At 42.6% G+C, this 20,282-nt stretch overlaps 1 protein-coding gene across 2 annotated transcripts in view; it reads left to right on the top strand.

The window, feature by feature from the left end:
* LOC132981939 (nuclear receptor ROR-alpha A-like) overlaps window positions 1–20,282 on the top strand; it is a 90,495-nt gene that overhangs the window by 42,924 nt on the left and 27,289 nt on the right. The window contains exon 2 of one of the 2 annotated variants that reach the window (XM_061048132.1): window positions 12,535–12,567. In XM_061048132.1, the coding sequence (XP_060904115.1) occupies window positions 12,535–12,567 (33 nt within the window). Of the gene's footprint in view, window positions 1–12,534; window positions 12,568–16,936; window positions 17,179–20,282 lie in introns of those variants that run through there. The other variant, XM_061048217.1, reaches the window with a different exon arrangement.

The following is a 20,282-nucleotide window of genomic DNA, read 5'->3' as shown; positions in this document are numbered from 1 at the left end:
ACCATTTCAAGATATTTTTCTTAGCATTTACCCTTGGTTCCGTGGGAAAAGTCTGGCTTAGAAATAGCAATGTTGATCGTGCCAGTCTTTAACACCAATGGTTTTTGTGAGGGGTGTAGGGTTCCTCGAATTAAAGATACATGTGTTGTCCAGGAAACGTGGATTCCTCTGGGGATCGAACCTAGAACCTTCTGGATTAAAGCATGATGTGATAATCTCAGCAACACTTCTGCTTCAAATGAAGAAACTAAATATGACAGTTAAAGTTTAACCGTTCACCAACCACTGAAGTCATGCCTGATGGAACAGCCCTGATTATAAAGCTGACATGTGATCTCAGCCTTTTGGCAACAGGACAGAGTTTTGGTTGCACCAGGTCCTTCTGTGCATAAAGCAGTGATGGCCACTACACTGTAAACCCTATATCTGAGACTATCAAACATGATTGATTACAAAGAGAAACCTCTTGGCCTTTAATTGACCCTTTTCTCTTTCTCTAATTATATTATTAAACACCTTCTTCTTCATCTGATCTGAACAGGCTGCAGTCAATCTTATACACTAACACTATACTGAAGCGCTGTTATGCATTCTTTCACATGTGCAGGGTTTTCTGGTCATATATGAGCAAGCAGCTTTGAAAAGAGCATCCATCGGGTCCATATGGGGGCCCTGAGGGCGAGAAGGCGATAGTGTGCTTTTGTGCATGTGTGTACGTATGTATGTCTGTGTGTGTGCAGTGTTTGAGAGGAGGGCACACAGAAGGCTGAGCCGCATGTTTCGGTCTCGATACGGAGTCCAACATGGAGCATGTTTAATATATTCAGTCATGGGAAGCATGAGAGGGGGGTCATATGATCTGAAGCTTCCTCCTGCGTGCCAAAGACCTTCGCTGTTGTCAAAGTAAGTCAAAGTTGTGCAGCACTTTCACGGCTACACAACAAAACACAAGCATAGTAGTACAAGTATTAAGGGTCTGCACTTAGCTGACACCAGCATAAAGAAAACAACATCTTTATACAAGCATGTAGAGTGAAAATAATACCCAGGAAAGAATGAGAAATATCTCATTACAGCATTAGGACTGCACACTGCTTTTTGCAGGTACCCCTTCCTCCCACAGACCAAAGACATGCTCTTTTTGTTGTTTGATAATTTATGCCTGTTAATATTTTTCTATGAATTAATCTCTTCTGTTGCAACCGTGTTTATACTCTGTGGACACTTTCCAGATAAATGCACAACAGGGACTTTTCAGTGACCACAGACACCTTCACAGCAGTGTGTGTGTGTGTGTGTGTTTGTTGGTTGCTGCGACTTCCCGGGTTCACGTGCCTGAGGAACACAGTGTTTGGAGCTGCTTCGGTTGCAGCAGCAGTGTGTCAGTTGTGTTTGGCTGATGGTGATAAGCTGCTGCTCTTTCATGTGGCAGAGAACGTTACTGCGGTTAGACAGGAAACAACTATAGGGGCCGTGAGAGAGTGTGTGTGTGTGTGTGTTTGTGTGTGTATGCCCTGTTTTCATACGTAAAACTTGTATTTAACCTTATAGCTGAAACCCGCAAACTGCTTGAGTGTGCACAATCCAACAACACAAATGGTTCCACTGAGGATTGAACCCAGCACCTTCTGCACGGACAGAGCAGACATGATGACCACTACACTCCGGACCCACTGTGTATGAAGTGCAAAGCATAAGAGTGTTCTAAATCTTCTGGGTATCAGCGTGGTACTGAACAGTCAAACGTATATTTTTTGGAGGGGTTTTAGGTTCCATAGTGTAGAGGTTGCACTTTGATATAAATTATGGTAATGGCAGATATGTAGTATGTTATTTAAGGGCTGCATCCTTCAAAATGCACATTTAAAGTCTGGCTTCCTCCTACAGTCCAAAGACATGCTCGTTAGGTTAACTGGTGACTCTAAATTTCCCGTAGGTGTGAATGTGAGTGTAGCTGGTTGTCTGTCTCTATATGCCAGCTCTGTGATTGGCTGTTGAACAGTCCAGGGTGTAACCCCGCCTCTCACCCAATGAGAGCTGGGCTTGGCTCAAGCCCCCTGCAACCCCAAACAGAAAAAAAGCGGAAGCGATAATGGACAGATGGATGGATGGATGGATAGATGTATGGATGTATGGATAAATGGATGGCTGGATGGATGGATGGATGGATGGATGGATAAATGGATGGCTGGATGGATGGATGGATGGATGGAAAGATGATGGATCATTGGATGTATAGATGGATGGATAAATGGATGGATAGATGATGGATGGATAGATTGATAGATGGATGGATGGATGGATGGATGGATGGATGGATGGACGGATTCTGTGCTGTTTTTGCTGCTTTACTGTAAAGGCAGATTACAGAATAAAAATCTAGACATATTGTAAAGTGTGCAGGATACATGATTCTTTAATAGAATACTTTTTTTATTTACTTATTCACATTAAACAATATTTTTCTTTCTTTCTGTTGTGGTTTTATTTTGTTAAACCTCTTTCCTGTGTTGCATTTCAGATGGTGATTGTGTCCAAGCAGCATCAGTGTCAAAGCCTTCCTCTTGTCATTTGAAAACAAGTCACCAGAAGTTCACTCACACTTCAGTCTAATCCTTCAATCTCATTTTATCTGCTCCATCTTAAACCCTCCGTTCGTTCGATGCTACAGGCGACTGAAGTCAGCAAGAGAAAGGATGGCTTCTTTTTCCTTTTTGTTTGGAGCTCCCTGATGTGCAGCGATGAAATGACTTTGGCGGCTGCTGCTAATGCGCTATAATTGGTACGAGGAGCAACTCGCTCTGAACAATTATAAGAAACAGGAGCTGTAATCTCTGCCGAGACTGCGAGCGGGACAGATCCTCTCCATCTTTTGGTGTCGGCCTGCTGTGCTTTAAATCGTTCACAGCTTTCAGACACATGAAGCAGGAGAGGCTGCGCTTCCTGACAGCGCTGGTTGTACCTGCTGCAGCCCCGAGGACTTTCAAACACTTGTAGTCTGTTTGTAGTCTTTTTGTTTTCAGTTGTGAGAAAGACAAAGTGTCAGTGAGCAGAGTGATACCTGGAAAAAAGCTCCAGATTATGTTCTAAAAGAGAGACTACAGTATTTTAAAAATGGGCAACATTTTTCTACATATGTTAATGCCTAAATGACCAACAGATCTAAAACGTTTTGGAGGGGATTCATGCTTATAACACACACTGCTTATAAGTGCTAAAAAATATATTTGTGCATTGGACTCACCTAAAATTGATCCCAGACTTCATGGAGCGTCTATTGGAACTACTATCTGCACAGTAAACCTTTAAATGCATCCAATAATTACATGATAAACTCCTGAAAAGGCAAAAACAACAACACAGCTGTGAAGGTGAAGTTCCGTCAATGAACTAACTTGGATGACACCTAGCAGTGAGCTAGCATCACCCACCCTGGAGCGACCACACCCTATATGAATACCTTTAAGCATTAATGTAATTTAGGGATCTATAGAAATTGAACCATGTAGAGTTATATTTACAGAAATGAAACTGTTTTTCATACCAGTCCTTTAAACATAGCGGTCTACAAGGATCCACTCTCCAGCCTCTAGTGGCAACTCAATGAACTGCAGTTTTTGGCCCAATCCCAATCTTCTCCTTTTTTAAAAAAATAAATAAATTGGGGGCATTAGAGTTGAAAATCAGGTAGAGAGAGAGTGGGGAATGACATGCGGGAGGGGAGCCACAGGTGGGATATGATCCCGGGCCGCCTGCTTGGAGGGCTATAGTCTCCATACATGAGCGCGCCACTAGCGCCCCCCCAATCTCCTCCTTAAAGCACTAAACCTTCACAGACTTCCATGGCGTCTGCAGGGGTCTGCCGTGTTTGAGTCAGAAACAGCTTGTGATAAAATCTGCGGACCTCCAGCGGACAGGAAATATTTATGATTAATCTGCTAGTTAGCTTGTGTTTACAGAGAGAGAGAGCAATGTGGCCGTTCTGTGTATCTGGGCCGTTCATATGAGACTCCCGAAATCCACATATATCTGACCTAGCCTCCGTCTTTGGGAGTTTTCTAATGAAGTGTGAATGCTGCGTCCTGATTTCACTCATACAGTGTGAGCTGACAGGCTGTGCCCGACAATCAGATCTTTACAGAGTGAGCCCATAAATCGCGAGCTTTGGTCGTACGTTGTGAACGATTCAGTCGCACAGTGTGAGCCGACATTTTACCCTTAATTTTATACTATTGTAGTGTGTGCTGGGGTTAACACATAAAGGCAGAAGCCTCTTGACATGAAGTGTGCTCAATTGGGACAAAAGACCGTTCAGATCTTTTACAAGACGACCACATGAACATGCGTCCCCTCTGCTCTCATGTCACCCTAACATGGCAGCGTCGGTTCAGTTGATTCGGCGGGTTTGGGTGCAGATCGCGGAGGAGCGGCAGCTGTGAGCCCTGCGCCTTCCTCACTTCTGAGACGTGTCAGGAAGTCGAGACACTCTGTGGTTGGAGAGGCAAAACCTCTGAAGTTATTTGAAACCGACAGAACAAAAGTAAATCAAAGGCTTTTTGAAATCAAAATAGAAAAATGTGCAGTGGGAGTTGAATGAAATGACAATGTCATATAAGAACAAACCCGGAAAAAAATAAAAACTTTTCATCATTGGATGTTTCTCCCCCAAGAAATGTCTTGTCAAGGTGAAAAAGACAGAAGCACAGATTTTCTCTGCAGCTGCAAGAGAGGTTATGATGTGTTCTGGTGCCTCGCAATAAAGTCTGGTGTTCCAACATTATTTTAAAGAGGATCACGTCGATATACCGGGTCAACTTTATGAATATGGCGGTGTTAGTGACTAATACAAACATAAAGTTTTAGAACTCATTTCTAGAAGCTGGAGCAGACCAGCAACTCCTTTCTTCAACACAAAGAACATTCTGTGATCGTCATGAAAATGTCATAGCTTTAAGGGCATGATGCGACTACAATGTCGGTTTTTTTAAAAAAAGAGAGAGGATACTTCCTGCAACATTTTCACACCAGCTCCCCGCCCAGGAACGTCCTGAGCCAACCAAAACAAACCAGAACAGTCAGAGGACGGGGTCTCTGCAGACACAGTCACCACCACACATGTACGGAGGCCCAGAAGGGACGATGGAGCGACAATTAGTTCAGTTTAGTTTATTTGCACATTTTTTTGAAAGAAGATTCAAACAGGAAAATAAAACAAATAAAAAATAAAACACATGTGCAGGTGAGGTAGAAACCCACAAGGGCTTATCTCAAAACCTCACCTTAAGAGATTGAACAAAGTTAAAATAAAATACAGTAAAAATAATAATTCATTTTTAGTATATGTTTCATTTTTTAAGAAAATAGCTACTGACTCTCTCTTTAATCTGAGATGTGCTGCCTTTATGTTTTTGGAACTTAAGCTAAACACTCTTCTGAGAATTGTTTGAAGCGCAACCTCTCCCTCTGCAAGTGTGACTTTTTTTTTATCACTTTCATTATTTCAACCCTTAAATATGTCAAATAAAAAGGGTCCAGGTTGAAATATTCCAGATTTTTCTCCTTCCAAAGCCTCCTGCTTCAGAGCAATACAAACCAAGATGTTTTCAGACTGCACTTAAAAATTTCAACTTCAGATATAAAAACCTACCTAGCAGCTGGGCCAGTAAGTGAGACACATAACAAAAGCAGACAGTTAACTGAAAAATAAATGAGCTGGGAGTGTGTTTGCGTGAGTGAAGTACTGGTGGGAACACAACCAGAGACACACGATGAAACACAATGTTTGTAGTAAAGCTCTTCACTGAATTTGGAAATATTTGAGCTCAGCGGGCGACCGTTGTCCGAGCTGGTTTTTTTTCACCCTAGAGATCTCGTCCTCCTTCTGCATCCTCGAGGCCCGGCTCCTCGTCTTGCACAAATGTTTCTCCCCCGCTCCATCCATCAGAGCCCTGAGGGATCCGCTCGCCATGTCGTCTGCTGCTCCTTCTTCTTCTTCTTGTTAATGCGTCCTCTCCTCTCCTCTCCTCTGCAGCGTCCGGCCCCGGTCAGACCCTGCAGGGAACGCAGCTTCTGTGAACCTCATGTGTTTTCCGTATGTTGCTGCCTTCTGCTCAGCTGATGAATTATAGAGCGAGCAGGATGACAGAGAGGCCTCAGGTTTAAGTGCACATTCAATGTTTGATCCGATTAAGAATGCAACATCATGTCAAATGCATCTGAGAGACGGATCAAGAGAGAAGTGTTCAGAGCAACGGAGAAGCAGATTTTTATCACGGCACCATTTAATACAAAGACTGGACCAACTGTCAGGAATCAAGTGATATGCATGCCGCCATAAATCCTTGAATGCTTTGTAGAAATGAAAACCAGTGTTGAGATTCTTCTGTCAGCCTGACTTCTGTAAAGAAATCAATCAGAACTGCACTGATGCTGATTTCAGCTGATGAGTTGACATGTCAGATACAGTCAGATTTTCACTTACAAAAATCAAATGAACAGGCGCTCCTCAACTAGAAGGAAACATCAGTGCTTTAAGTCCATCCTTTCATACTGATGTGAGCTAGATGTCTCTCTTTTTTTTCTGCCAGTACTTCCTGCATTTGTCATCATGTTGCTGCAGCGTTGAGTTTTTTTAGCCTGTAGGAGCCTGATGTGTTTCACTTCTTCATATATGTAACATAGTTTGCTCAGATTTTGTCAATAAATCAATCTCGAGACGCTTTAGAGAAGAGCATATTGGATAATATGCAGGAAGGATGTCTCCTTTGTATTCCTCTCGTTCCTGTTGTCCACACTTCCTCACCGCTGAGGTGGAGGTCGGAGCAGTTCGTGCATTAATAAAGATAAAAGATAAAGATAAACTTGATCCCCCATTGGGGGAAATGTCTTTGTTACAACAGCTCAAAAACAGTAGTATAATTAATAAAAAATAGCAAAAAGTAAAAAAACAAACATATTTACATTAATTACATGAAGCAAGAAATTACAATGTAATGAGGACGGCGGTGGATTGGGGGATGACAGACAGTATATGGCGATCAGCTGATGGAGGTGTTGTAGTCAAGACCACGTCAACTAAAACCAAGAGACCAGAGATCGAGACATTTAGGGATGGAGACCAAGTCAAGACCAAGACCATAAACACTGAAAAGTCATCATCGTGTGTCCAGCAGGCGTTTCACTCCTTTAGACCGTCACACCCAGAAGGTTGCTGACATAAACAGGGGATCAAAATCTAACTATAATTGAATTCTTTTTTTTTTTTTTTTTTTTTTTTTTAAGTTTTCCTTCTTATCACAGTAATGACGTGGAAAAAAGATCCAATCAGTGGTGGTCTTGACCGGTCTTGATTTAAAATCCGGAGTCTGTCCAGTCTGAGACCGAGACAAAAATGCTTTTCGATCCTGAGACCTTCAAAAAGTGGTTCAACCAATTTCCGAGTACTACAACACCAGTGTGAGGAACCCAGAAAAGACAGGATTCTGTTTTCAGATTAATCCGGGAGGGAGAATATTCAGCGTTTGTCTAACCAGCATGGATCATCTCTAAACACCTCTGGGTTAAACTTGCGTGAGAACTATTTGTTTTTTTCTGAAGTAAAGATGTATTTTGGGGACAATGAGAACATTTCTACATGCTGCTGAAGCGATCTGTAAGCGCTCTGTTCATATCCCAAACAGAGAGAGTCCCTCCTCTCCGAGCAGACCAGCCGGCAGTCACAGTCGTCTCCTCTCCTCGGTGAAGCTCTGAATATTTCAGCAGTGAGCTGCAGGTTCTGGGTCAGTGTGTCAGTGTGTGATCCGTCTGACAAACTGCACAAAAAACCAAGAGAGGGGCAGAGAGGAGACAGACGAACCAAGAGGAGGAACTTCAAATCACAGAGCAGCTTTAATGATGATATTACAGACAGGACTCAGAGTTTAGAATCCCGGTTATCAAAGTTTTGATAATCTTCAGGATATGGTGTTTACATGCACACAGAGAAACCCTGTAGCCATGATGAATACTATTCTGGTTTCTGATTACTGCATCTTATTTGTGCAGGCGCCTGTGAGGTCTAACATTTGTGTGTGCTGAGGTGGTCAGCGGATGGTGACCAAGCATCCCGTCACAGATTTTGTCATTTGAAAGTAGCACGATCAGAGCCACTTCTTTTCTTCTGATGTTACTTTCTGAGTTTCCCAGCTGGTTTGAGGTGAGTGTGTGAGAGAGCAGCTGAACCTGTTCTGGATTTGTTGACACACAGACGGTGGTCGAAGCCGTCTTTGCAAAAACAAGCTAAACAACCACGTTGACTGATATTACCAGATTTTATTTTTTTATAACTGTGAGCATGACGACAAGAGGGCGTGGCTAAATGACAACATTGGTGAGGCTTATTAATTACACGCTAGTTGAGATCGGTTTGTGAGCTTCCAAACTTGCAGATCGACGAGGAAAGAGACGACTGTTTTGGGGTAAGATGGATTCTTTTTTTTTTAAATTTATAACAAATCTGAGCGACAACTCGACTTTCTGCAGCCGGTAAAGCTGCTAAACGCGAGACAGCGATGACACCGATAACGATCCAGCCGAACGTTGCCTCTCAGTCTGTTCTGAGTAACATCTGCAGGGATGTACACCGGTCACTCTCTCCTTTTCTCTTCTTAGCTTCATCCGTCCTCTTCCTCCCAGCCTCAGCTGTTTTACAGAGACGGGCTAACTTGCTGCTTTTTATAAGCAAAGGCTGCTATGTGAACTAATGCTGTAAAGCCATACACACCTCTCAGGAGATGACTTCGGCCTTAAAGACGGCCAAATATCAGCGAAATAAAAAGCTGAGGCACACAGAGATTTGTATTTAAAAACCCGAAAAGACACAAAAAATGACCAATGAGAGAAAAAACAACAACTCTGACACAGAATGTCTGCAATGAAACGCAGGAACAATGTTGAGAAAGCATCAGGTACAATCCAGGTGTCGGAGACGGCAGAGACGGTTTCTCTCATTCTCAGGTTGTTGTTTTGATTCACATCATTTTCTTCCTGGAGCTGACATCCTGAATGATGGTGCGTGTGTGTGCAGCAGCTTCCTCTCCTGCGGTCCCGGAGTTGAAAAGGGCACGGCTAATGAATATTCTAATCTGGCCTAGATTCTGTGATAAAGTCTTGTTAGGCGCCTGATGACTCCCCCCCCCCCCCCCATTATCATGTCTTTGAAGTATGTGTGGAGTGTGTTTGCATGCAGGCAGGATTAATTTTTTTGGGGGGGCAGTCAAAGGTCGTCAGCAGATAAACGACGTCGCTCGCCCATCTTGGAAACAGAGAGCGAGTGTTTTTCTGCTGATGTTGTTGTTTTTTTTTTGTTTTTTTGTGCAGCCGCAGGATATCGTTTCCAGGTCAGCGTCTGATGATCAATGAAATCCTCTGGATCGTTAATTTCTCGGTTCTGTGGAATAAGTGTTTTGTGCTCCCCGCTCAGGTTTTCTCAGTAATACCACAGCGTGCTCTGTGTTCGCTCTACCAGGAAGGAGATGAGATCAGGACGCTGTCGAGCTGTAGGCGTGAGGTGTGATCTCACAGCAGGGACTCACTCAGGTTGAGTGGTGAATGGAGGCGATGGAAACCGAACACCAGAGATCCTTTACATCCAGCACAGATATCCACGAGGGATGCAACAGTTCTCAATACAATATTGAACGCTTCCATTCAAAGTATTTGGCTCTGAATTGGGGCGAAGCTGACAACATTGGGGTCAGATTTTGCACGTTACTTTAACGTGACCTGCGGTGAGGAGAGGCTGCAGTTGGAAGAAACGCCGCCGTCTTTTATATGAGTCGCGTGATGTGTGTACAGCTGTCTTGTTGCATCCCTTATATTTACAACACTGACTTGGTTCTTTAAATGACTTTCTTTCTGAAGTATTTTTTATCAAGAAGGAAAACTGCTTTAAAAAAACACACCCAGGATGTGGTCTGCTTGTTAGTTCAGTTTCAGACTGCACATGTGGCTCATTTGGTACTCGGTTGTCTCTAAACCAGAAGGTCATGGGTTCAATCCCCAGGACCTGCAACCATGACACTTAACTCTAGGAATCAATTAGTTGGTTCTGATGGTCACTTTACCCAGCAGCCTCTACCATCAGTGTGTGACCTGTAGTGTAACTGTGCTTTGAGGAGTCAGAAGACTAGATAAGAGCTAAAAAAGCTCAAGTCAATATGTATTATTTTTACCACTGCAAACTTTCTTTTTCTCTCATTTGCATATTTTGAGCAGCAGCAAAAGCAGCGTCAACATTAGATGAAGTTAGTATTGATACCCTCTGCAGGTAAACCTGAGAGTAATGTCTCATTATAACCAGAAACTGGCTCGTTTCAGCTCCATTATTCAGCTCGACCTGGAAACAAAAAGATGCCAACAGCCATGAATCATGTTGCGGGGGCCCCCAGGGGACTGCCGTCAAAAGGGGGTGACCTGCAAAAGGTTACATTGATCCATCAAGGTCAATTCCCTTTCCTGTTTTTAATAAATTGTTAGAACTGTTCTACTGTTTCTGTCTTAATGTTTGGGACAGTTTGAGGACAATCTGCTGTCACTCGCAATCATGAAGTTAATCTGGTTCTTCACTGTTCTCCTCTTCAGTCTGCAGGACTCAGCTGGACATTAACTGATCTGTTCAGGTAGAAAACATGAAGTGTGACCAGAAATAATGCAGGAAAGGACCCGAACAAGAAACGTGCTCAAACTAGGATCAATATTGGAGATGCTTTTGAAAAATGGAGAGAGGTTAGAACGCAGAAAGGTTTACAGACCGATGCAGAGCTGGATAAACACTGAAGCTTCAGTGTCCACCACATGGCAACGTGGGAGACAGCTCTCTCCGATGGTTTGAATTTGGACTGCAGTACCCATTTTTAACACTAGGTGTCAGAGTTACATATTGCTCCTTTAATATGGACAATGTGTCCCTAGCCATTTTCACATATACACTCCTGAAAACAGCCATGTGTGCCCAACCTGGATAGATTGAGATAAGGCAACAGGCCCTGTTAATCAAAAGTAGCAGGAGAAAACCTCTGCAGGCTCAGGGAGAGGGTCCAGGTATGAACCCAGACGCCCCCCCCCGCAGTAAGACGACAGTGCATCACTGTACCACCCTGATGTAAACTGGTGCAAACATCACAGATTACGGTAGAAATTGTGAAAACAACATAAATAAAAATAAGAACCTAACAAAAGTTTTATTGGCCTCAGGTGACTGAGGGACTAAACAAGGAGACGCAGCGCTGCACGTCTGCCTCCACAGGCTGCTCGACATTGATGAAATATCCTATCGTGTGTGTGTGTGTGTGTGTGTGTGTGTGTGTGTGTGTGTGTGTGCAAAGGCAGACGACCAGATGGCTGATGGGAGGAGACTTGACAGGAGAGGTGAACTTTACCTGAGGCGGAGAGCAGAATGAAAAAATCAAACATAGAACAATTTACTAAATAAAATCTGGTGTTTGAAATAGTTCGCAGACTGTGTTATGGAGCCTTATGCTGCAACACCTGTTGATTTGCCGTGATAACTGGTCTCATATCTGGCAAACAGAGGGGCGTCCAAAACAGCATGGTTGTGCATGACATGGTTCCTATTTGTCTTGTTTGCACATAGTAGCCCAAATAGCCGTGCAGTTCTTCTGTGAAATAGGCCCTCTTCTTTTTAGGCTGTATCTTTTTGTTATTGGTCAAGCCGATTCAAGTTTCACTGAAACCTTGAGATGAGATCTTATTGTTCTTGAAAAGAAACTGGAAGTTCTGGTTCCCCTATGAAACTGCAGAAAACACAAGCTATCCTCGTGCCATCGTTGTGCAACAGAAATGCCTGTTGTGTTTTTAATGCCTCTACTTTCTGTTTTTAAATGTTCTTAAAGGTCCCATATTCTGCTTTTTTCTGGTTTTATATGCTCTTTAGTGTGTTTTCCAAGTGTCCTGTGCATGTTTAGGCACATCTATGTGCAAAAATTCAAAGTCCGCGGAAACGCGGCTTCTTCTACGTCCTCCTGTTAGCTGTAGCATTAGCCGCATGTAACGCTCGGTTCTAGCCCCCCTCGATAAAAATGTGTCAGTGCAGCGTCATTGTCAGTGTGAGATCACTGATCTAAGCCCATTGGCTCGTTGTGGCAAGCCCTGCAGCTCATGTTGAAATTTCCGAGAACCGTGCTGAGCAACAGACCAATAACGACAGAGCGGATCGACAGACCAATCAGAGCCGACTTGACCCACGTGGGGTCTAACAGTGTGGGCTCAGCAGAGTGTAGCTGACGGACTCAGAGTGTAGAGGGAGCAAGGAGGAGCAGTACATGAAAACAGACACTTTTTTCCGACTTTAGCTATTGTGAACATACAAAAGTAGGTACATAGATTAAATATACGAACCCCAAAAAGGGCAGAATATGGGCTCTTTAAAGTATGTGAGCTGTGGAGGAGAATTTCTGTCACTGTTTGAACAGACCATTTATCTAAAGAATCTCTGTGACTGAGATCAAACGTTGTGTCTTTGTTTCTGTGTTCCAGGTTCGTCAGCTGCTGTAAAGAAGACTCACACATGTAAGTGAACAGTTTTTGTTTTTTAAAATCCAGTCAGAGGACAGAGTCTCTGCAGACACAGTCACTACCACACATGTACGGAGGCCCAGAAGGGACAATTTAGAGGCTTTACTTATGCATAAGTCTGTATACTACTATTACTTCTGACTCGACCTTTGAGTGATGATGATTGTGCATGTGCAAAACCAATCCCCTTTGCTTATTCAGCAGCCCATAATCAGTACACACTAGACTTTACACTCACTTGAGACAATCTTTTTTTCCTTTCTGTGCATGACTGTTTGGCTTCAGATTTTGGAAAGTTCTCCTCAAGTAGCCTACTCAAACTGTGAACTGAAAAAAGTCCCTGCTTGAAATCATCGCACAGACGTTTAACGAGTGCATGAAAAGGCGTCGGTGTGTTTTGAGGAGGACTAAAGAGACAAAGACAGAAACTCTAAAACAATACAGCAACAATATCCCAGTGTAAGCACGGGGACTCTTTGAAGATGTGAGGGGAGGGTTTTTTTTGTTGTTGCCGTTTTCATGCTTTGTGGATTACTGGAAGTAGATTTTTTTTTCACTTTAGATTGAAGAGAATTACCAGAATTTGACAGTAAAACATGTAAGAGTTGCGAGTGTGAGGGATAAATGAGAATAAATGTGTGACGGGGGACTGCTGCCAGAGCGGTGTCTCTCTCATTAGAGCTGATAAGGAGGGGATAATGGATGTGAGGGCCTCGTGTGGCCGACTGAGCGTGGGACGATCGGAGGGAGAAGAGCTGATCCTTCAGGCAACAACTCGTATCGTGCCGCTGTGATTCTATTGACTGGCTGTGATGGGGGGTGGGGGGGGTGGGGGGGGGGATGGGACGAGCCTTTCCGAGCGTAAATCGTCCCCCTGTTCTGCCAATTTAGAGGAAGAATGAAGCTCCTGCTGCGCCTCGGTTTGCTCTCTCTGCTGGCAGGAGTCGCTCTCGCCTGCAGCCCTCTCGTCTCAGATTCTCTCTGCAGGCTGTTTTCACGCAGCTCGCTCATTCTGGAGGAAGTTCTGCTGCTCGGTCAGGAGGTAATGGGATGTTAGGTGAAATGTCTTGTCTGCTTCGACTGCAGTCTTTTACTTTATTTTTTAAGGATACTTACTTATTTATTCTTAAAGACCCTGAGGATTTTTTTGCAGACTGAAATTGATATTGGTGAATCTTTTTTGGGCCACTAAAGGCAGGGTTGGTCATTTTTATCCAGATCCACTTTTTAAGATTTTGGTTGAAATTGTCTTTGGGTCCTGACAGACATTAATAACTCATGTGCTCTGAAAAAGGAACAAAGAAAATCTGTCATCTGTATCAGTTGTAAGCCTGTAAAAACTTCAACCAATGTCTGCCACGAGGTACCAATCTGATGAACCAATCAGGCGCCTCCCTGTCTCCCTGCTCGTTCTCTACCACATGCGTGCATGAGCCCTCACTCGAAGTTTATACTGTGAGTTTACTCACCGCTGAATGAGACATGAGACGACGTAGTTTCTACACAATGCAAGAGATGAGCTGACGTCCACTTCTGGAGCAACGGCGCTCGTGCAGGTAAGTGAGGGGGCGTGGCTTATGAGGGAGCACAGAGGGGAGCACATGAGCAGCCACAATCTACGCATCTGTCAGACTGTCGACAAAGGAACAACGACTTTTACTGTCCTTTCACTTACCCAGAACTTCCACCAGATACCCGCTCTGCTCTAGTACGGTTCCGTGCTCCCTCGTCTGTCACCCACACGCTTTGTTCCCAGAGCGCCACACAGCCGGACAGCTGGAGGGCGGAGACTAAGGAGGTCCCGAACAACAGCGCAAGATAATTCAATGTATTTGGTATTAAAAAAAACGTATAAACACCCTTCATAAACAAAACAACAAACACACACACAAAAGGTCAATGTTCCCAGCCGTCAAAATTGAGTCTTTTATTCTGAAAATAAACCAGATTGAGTCTTTTATTCTGAAAATAAACCAGATGTTTTTAATTTTGTTTTGGTGTCTGACTTCCTTAACCGCTCGATCTGCTCTGTGGTAAATTGATGCGGCGTGTTTGAGAATCGGGCAAAAATGGAAGCCTTGGTGGTGCGGGTGGCGCAGTGGGTGGTACGTGCGCCCCACGTATGGAGGCTGTGGTCCTCCAAGCGGGCGGTCCAGGTTCAAATCCGAACCTGTGGCTCCTTTCCCGCATGTCTCTCTCTCTCCCTGATTTTCCGACTCTGTCCACTGTCCTATCTCTCCAATAAAGACACAAAAAGCCAAAAAATAATAATAACTCTTTAATGGGATAGGTGCTTTATTGTCATTGTATTTAGGAACACAACGAAACTTTGTTGGCAGCAATCCTCTTGTTCATATGTATATGCAAAGTTATGTACATACAATAAAGGTTGTTCTAGATTGAGAGGCAGTAGCTATAAATACGCAGACATAAATAACAATTTTTGTGCAGTGACTGGGTCAATAAATAAACTGTTATAGTGCAGCGACTGATTTAGTGTATAAACAAATAAACAGTTGTATGGCAGTGAATAAATAAACAGTGAGCGCAGTGACTGATCTGTAATAAAGGCGTTGTGCAGTGATTGAATGAATTAACAGTTGTAGAGCAGTGAATTAAATAGTTATTGCGCACAGTACGTACCGAACAGTTAGCAGCAGTGGGTCATTATTGCACAGTTTAAGTAGAGTCATTATTGAACGTGGTGGGGGGGGGGGGGGGGGGGGGGGGGGGGTTATGGGTTGAGGAGTTTGTCCACAGCTCTGGGAAAGAAGCTGTTCCTAGTCTGTTTGTTCGTGTGCGGATGGTTCTGAGTCTGCCCGAGGGAAGCGTGGTGAAGATGCGGTGTCCGGGGTGAGATGTGTCCTTTTTGATGTTTGAGGCTCGCTTGTGAAGGCGGCTCGAGTGGGTGTCTCTGAGGGACGGAAGAGGGGAGCAACAACAATCCACTGTGCCGTTTTGATGATCCGCTGAAGATCTTTCTCTTCTGCTGCGGTGCAACCGGAGCACCAGACAGTACAGCCGTACGTCAGGATGCTCTCGACTGTGCAGCAGTAAAAGTTCCTCAGTAGATCACGAGGGAGTCTGTTGCGCCTTCGGGTCCTCGGGAAAAAGAGGCGTTGCTGTGCCTTCTTTATCAGGTGTGCTGTGTTCAGGCTCCAGCTCAGGTCCTCTGAGATGTGCACTCCCAGGAACTTAAAGCTGGAGACACGTTCCACCTCTTCCTGGTTTATGTGCAGAAGTGTGGAGTGTTTTTTACTGTAGTCAATAATTATTTCCTTGGTTTAAGCAAAATAAAAATAATGGGGACAAGCCGACGTGCCGACACGGCGACACGACGACACAAACACTTGAAGGAATCTTGGTGTTCATGTGTTACTTTTAATGACAGATGTCCTTTTCTATCGGAAAGGTATCCTGAAATGACTTATTTCCCTGATTTCCGACTCTACCCACTATCCTATCCCTACAATAAAAGCACAAAAACAAGTCTTTAAAAAAAAAGAAAAGGGGGGGGAGCGTTGAGGGGGGCCCTATTTCATACGCTACCTATTTCACATCTGGTGGAATGAAACAGTTTACTGAACTCTCCCGATCATAATGTTCAAACAGAAACATCCCTGCTGCATTAACATACTCAGAGTTGTCCGTTTGAGATGTGATGACACAGGATGCTCGTTGATATCAGGTGTGAACGTCTCCCGTGTGGTCATAAATGCTGAAACACTTTCTGCTGCTGCAGATTTGATTCAAAAGATCCAACAGGCAGCGTCTGCAGGAAGCACTTTGTTTTTTGTAAGAAGACATAAGGTAGAAGATGTGATAAATGTGTGTTTAAGCGTCCACACTGGTTATCTTTAGATTGCTGCTGCTCAGAGGATGAACGGAGGGATGTGATTGGTGGACAGCTGATTTGTGCTGAGGCGGAGGTTCTCTGTGGTTTCACGTCTTCCTTTTTGGTTGTTTTTTTCTCTTTGTTTGTTCGTTTGTCTCCTCTTCTTAGTAAGAAACCTTTACACGTCCTCTTTTTTTTTTTTTAGAAACCACAGCGACAAAAAGACGGCAGCACACACACACACACACACACACACACACACACAATATGCTGTTAGGTGTAAGATTGTGTGTGTACCTGTATCACACTTGTGCATTATAAATAAAAAATAATAAGAATGTAGGAAGCTCCTTCATCAGGATCTGAATGTCAATAGGTACAAGACTGATAAAAACAGACAAAATCACAATTTTATGAGCAATTTAAAAAACTTCAGGATTTTTCTGAGGCATGAATTTGAACTATAATTTCATCAGAGGTGTTTCACACACTTGCACAAATATCCCATCACAGCTCAGTTACCGCCCCTCTCCTCTCTCATTGGCTGACAGCTGCGTCAGTCAGAGGGGCAGGCCACGGGGTGGGCGGGGCATACTGGTGACGTCACAGTCACGTGGATCCTCATGAGGTGCGGAGAGCAGCGGAGTGTCAGAGCAGAGAGAGAGAGAGCTGCTTGTGTTCATACTCACACTCACAGAGGATCGTCCTGTCAGCGTCTCCTTCATGACTCTGGATTATAAATATGTATTTTGTGATTTCTGCCATGAAAGGTAAGAATTAAAGTCCGCGCGCGTGTGTGTGTGTGTGTGTGCACCTGTCACGACTCTCGTCTCGTTTTATTGACAGTTTCTGAAATGTTTTGTTTTGCACAAGTTGAATCAAAGATTTCTGTGACAGAGACGATGCTCCACTCTGTCTCTTTCTCTTTCTCTGCAGCGGGTAGTTCATGTTGTGTTCGATGTTTTGGTGTTTTATCGTGAAACTGTTCGCTGCCTCCTGCAGAGCAGTGAAGATATTAGTTTCAGCGAGCAGTTACACAGAGGAGTTCAGTTTGGAGGAGCTTAGTGCTGAGTTCATCAATCCTTCTACTCCAAAACCTTTTTTCAATATTGCTTATATTTTGTATGTTTTACTCAAATACATGAATTACAGGTTTTACTGTTAAACTGTTAAAAATATACAATTGTCGTTTTATTGGGGAAAAAAATGCAAGAAGGCAGTATAGACTGGACCATTGTGCATAGTGGCTTTTACTTATTTTTTTAAATTTTTCTGCATTTTAAGGCTGTTTGGATGCTAATGATTTATGTTGGACTTTTCTACGGTGGCCTTGAAGGCAAACCACAAAATAAAAATCAGACAGAACTTACTGCAAAAATATTTAAAGAACACATTTCATAAATGACAAAAAAGCAAAAAGGAAACATGTCAGGATTAAAAACCAATTTGACAAAAATGTAAAAGGTTTTGTGAAATGTTAAAAAAGAAAACGTCAATGAAACCTTTATTATACCTATATCTATATATTTTTATGTTTTTACGTTTTTCTCTCTGATAAATGTTCTTTGGGTTTGAAGAAGCTTATTCTTAGTTTATCACATTTTTTTAATCAACTTCTGTCCTTCTACTCTAAAACCTTTTTTTATATATTGAACATATTTTGATGTTTAACTTTGTGAAAAAAAATTAAAGCACACGCTAACTGTAACTTTTAAGATCAAAAATACCATTATGATTTTATAGCAGTATAGACTGGACCAGTGTGCATTGTGTCATTTTCAGGCTGCTTTGATGTTCATGATTTATGTTGGACTTAAAGCTACGGTGGCCCTCAAGGCCGACTGCAAAAAAATAAAAAGTCACACAGAATGCAAAATACATTTCGCTTATTGCAAATGATGCTCAAAAAGATGCAAACAAATTTAATAAAAACAGCAAAATGATTCCCTCAATTCAATTCAAATCAATTCCAATTTATTTGTTTAGCACATTTCACACAAACGTAAACTCCAAGTGCTTTACAGAAGACAAAGATAAACAAACACATTTAAAAAAACAAACTAAAAAAACATGAAAAAATGAACAAGTGGATTCAAGAGGTCACTTTAAACCAAAACACTTTTATAAAAGGAGCATGCACATTCCCATACTGTTTCTATAGTGTGCATACAGGGACCATACACAAACCACGTACACACACACACACACACACACACACACACACACACATAGACACACACAAAGATGAACTAGCAGCCAAAGGCACGTTCCAAAAGCAACGTTTTAAGACCGCTCCTAAAAGAACGTAAAGTTTCTACAGCGGGTCAGCGGGGAGTTTGTTCCTCAAAACTGCATCAGGTGATTAAATGCACCGTCACCAGATTTCATCTGAACTAAGTTCATGTTTCAATCGACTCAAAAACATTTTAATTAATAGCAAATAAATCTGTAAAGATGTGCAAACATTTTTTGTCAAAATGTAAAAAAATCACAGAATGTTTCATGAAAGGACAAAAAAACTCAAATAAAACATTTTCACATTTTGAAAAAGGTTTTAGTCTTTTATAAATGGTTTTTGTTTCATGAAACATGGGCATGTTTTGTGAAATGTTCGTGCAATTCATGAAATCTTTTTGCATTTTTAGAAATCTTTTTACATTTCATTCTGGACGGTTTGGTTTTGTGATGTATTTATGTGATTCATGAAATGTTTCTTTTTAAAATGTGTTTACAGCTCAGGGCCTGAGCTGGACTCGTTCCTGTTAGAGGAGCACGTTAGTTCATCATTTTAAATAAGTAACGCGTCTTCGTCCTCCAGCTGTGGGTTTCAGAGTGGACGTGTGTTGTAGTTGTTGTTGTTGTTGTTGTGTTTACTGAGGAGCCTCAAGAGAGACGACACCTTCACTGATCATGTAAACGCTATTTTTAGAGATGTCAGTGAAATGAATTACTGTAAAAGAGAGTGATATGAGAGGTGTGTGTGTGTGTGTGTGTGTGTCTGTTTGTGTGTGTGTGAGATCTGCTCATGGTGGATGAAATCTGAAAGTTTAATCGAATAAATGTACAAATGTTGAAAATGGTGAAAATGAAACCTGCTGACATTTAAGTCAGGGTAGCAGTGGATGTTCATTTGAAGATCACATACACACACACACACACACACACACACACACACACACACACACACATTAGGACAGACAATTAGAGTGAAGGGACACATTTTAATCTATTTGTTTTTGTACTGTCAGAGTTTTAAATTTTTTCGATTTACCGGTCGATCTTCGTTCCAACCCTCCCCTGATGGTCCTGAGTTTTGTGTAGTGACCTAAAGAATAAGATCTCAGATACAAGCGGCCTAAATAAGTTCCCTCTGGAGGGTGTCTGGGCTCAGCCTCAGAGATAGGGGGAGGAGCTCAGACATTCAGGGGGAGTCCGTTAAGGTGGTTTGGTGCAGTGGCTGTTCAAAACACAGCTGAACAGAAACTGAACGTTGTGGACTTCCCTCTACACTATTTAAATCTACACACAGGATGACGGTTTCAAGATTTTCCCTTTGAGAAAACCCCAAAAAACAGACTGCGTCGTTAATGCCAGTGCAACTTCTATTAGGATTTTAAAGCAATTTTACATAAATTAGCATTTTCTGCTTTACATATTGCCCCCTGGGGACAAGTCAAGTTTTTCAAATTGAATTAAATTGAATCAGTAAGATGTGTACTGAGTGAAATGATAAAGTGACCTTACTATATGATCAGACATTAAGGAAACATGCTATGTTCAAGTGCTGGCTTCTCTGACAACAATGCAGCAGTCAGTATGTCCTCCTTCTAACTTTAGATTCTGGTCCTGAATGCTCTGGATTTGTTTGGACCAG

Source organism: Labrus mixtus, chromosome 1, assembly GCF_963584025.1.
Source record: "Labrus mixtus chromosome 1, fLabMix1.1, whole genome shotgun sequence".
Classification (NCBI taxonomy): Eukaryota; Metazoa; Chordata; class Actinopteri; order Labriformes; family Labridae; genus Labrus; species Labrus mixtus.
This window is presented reverse-complemented; position numbering and strand designations above follow the sequence as displayed.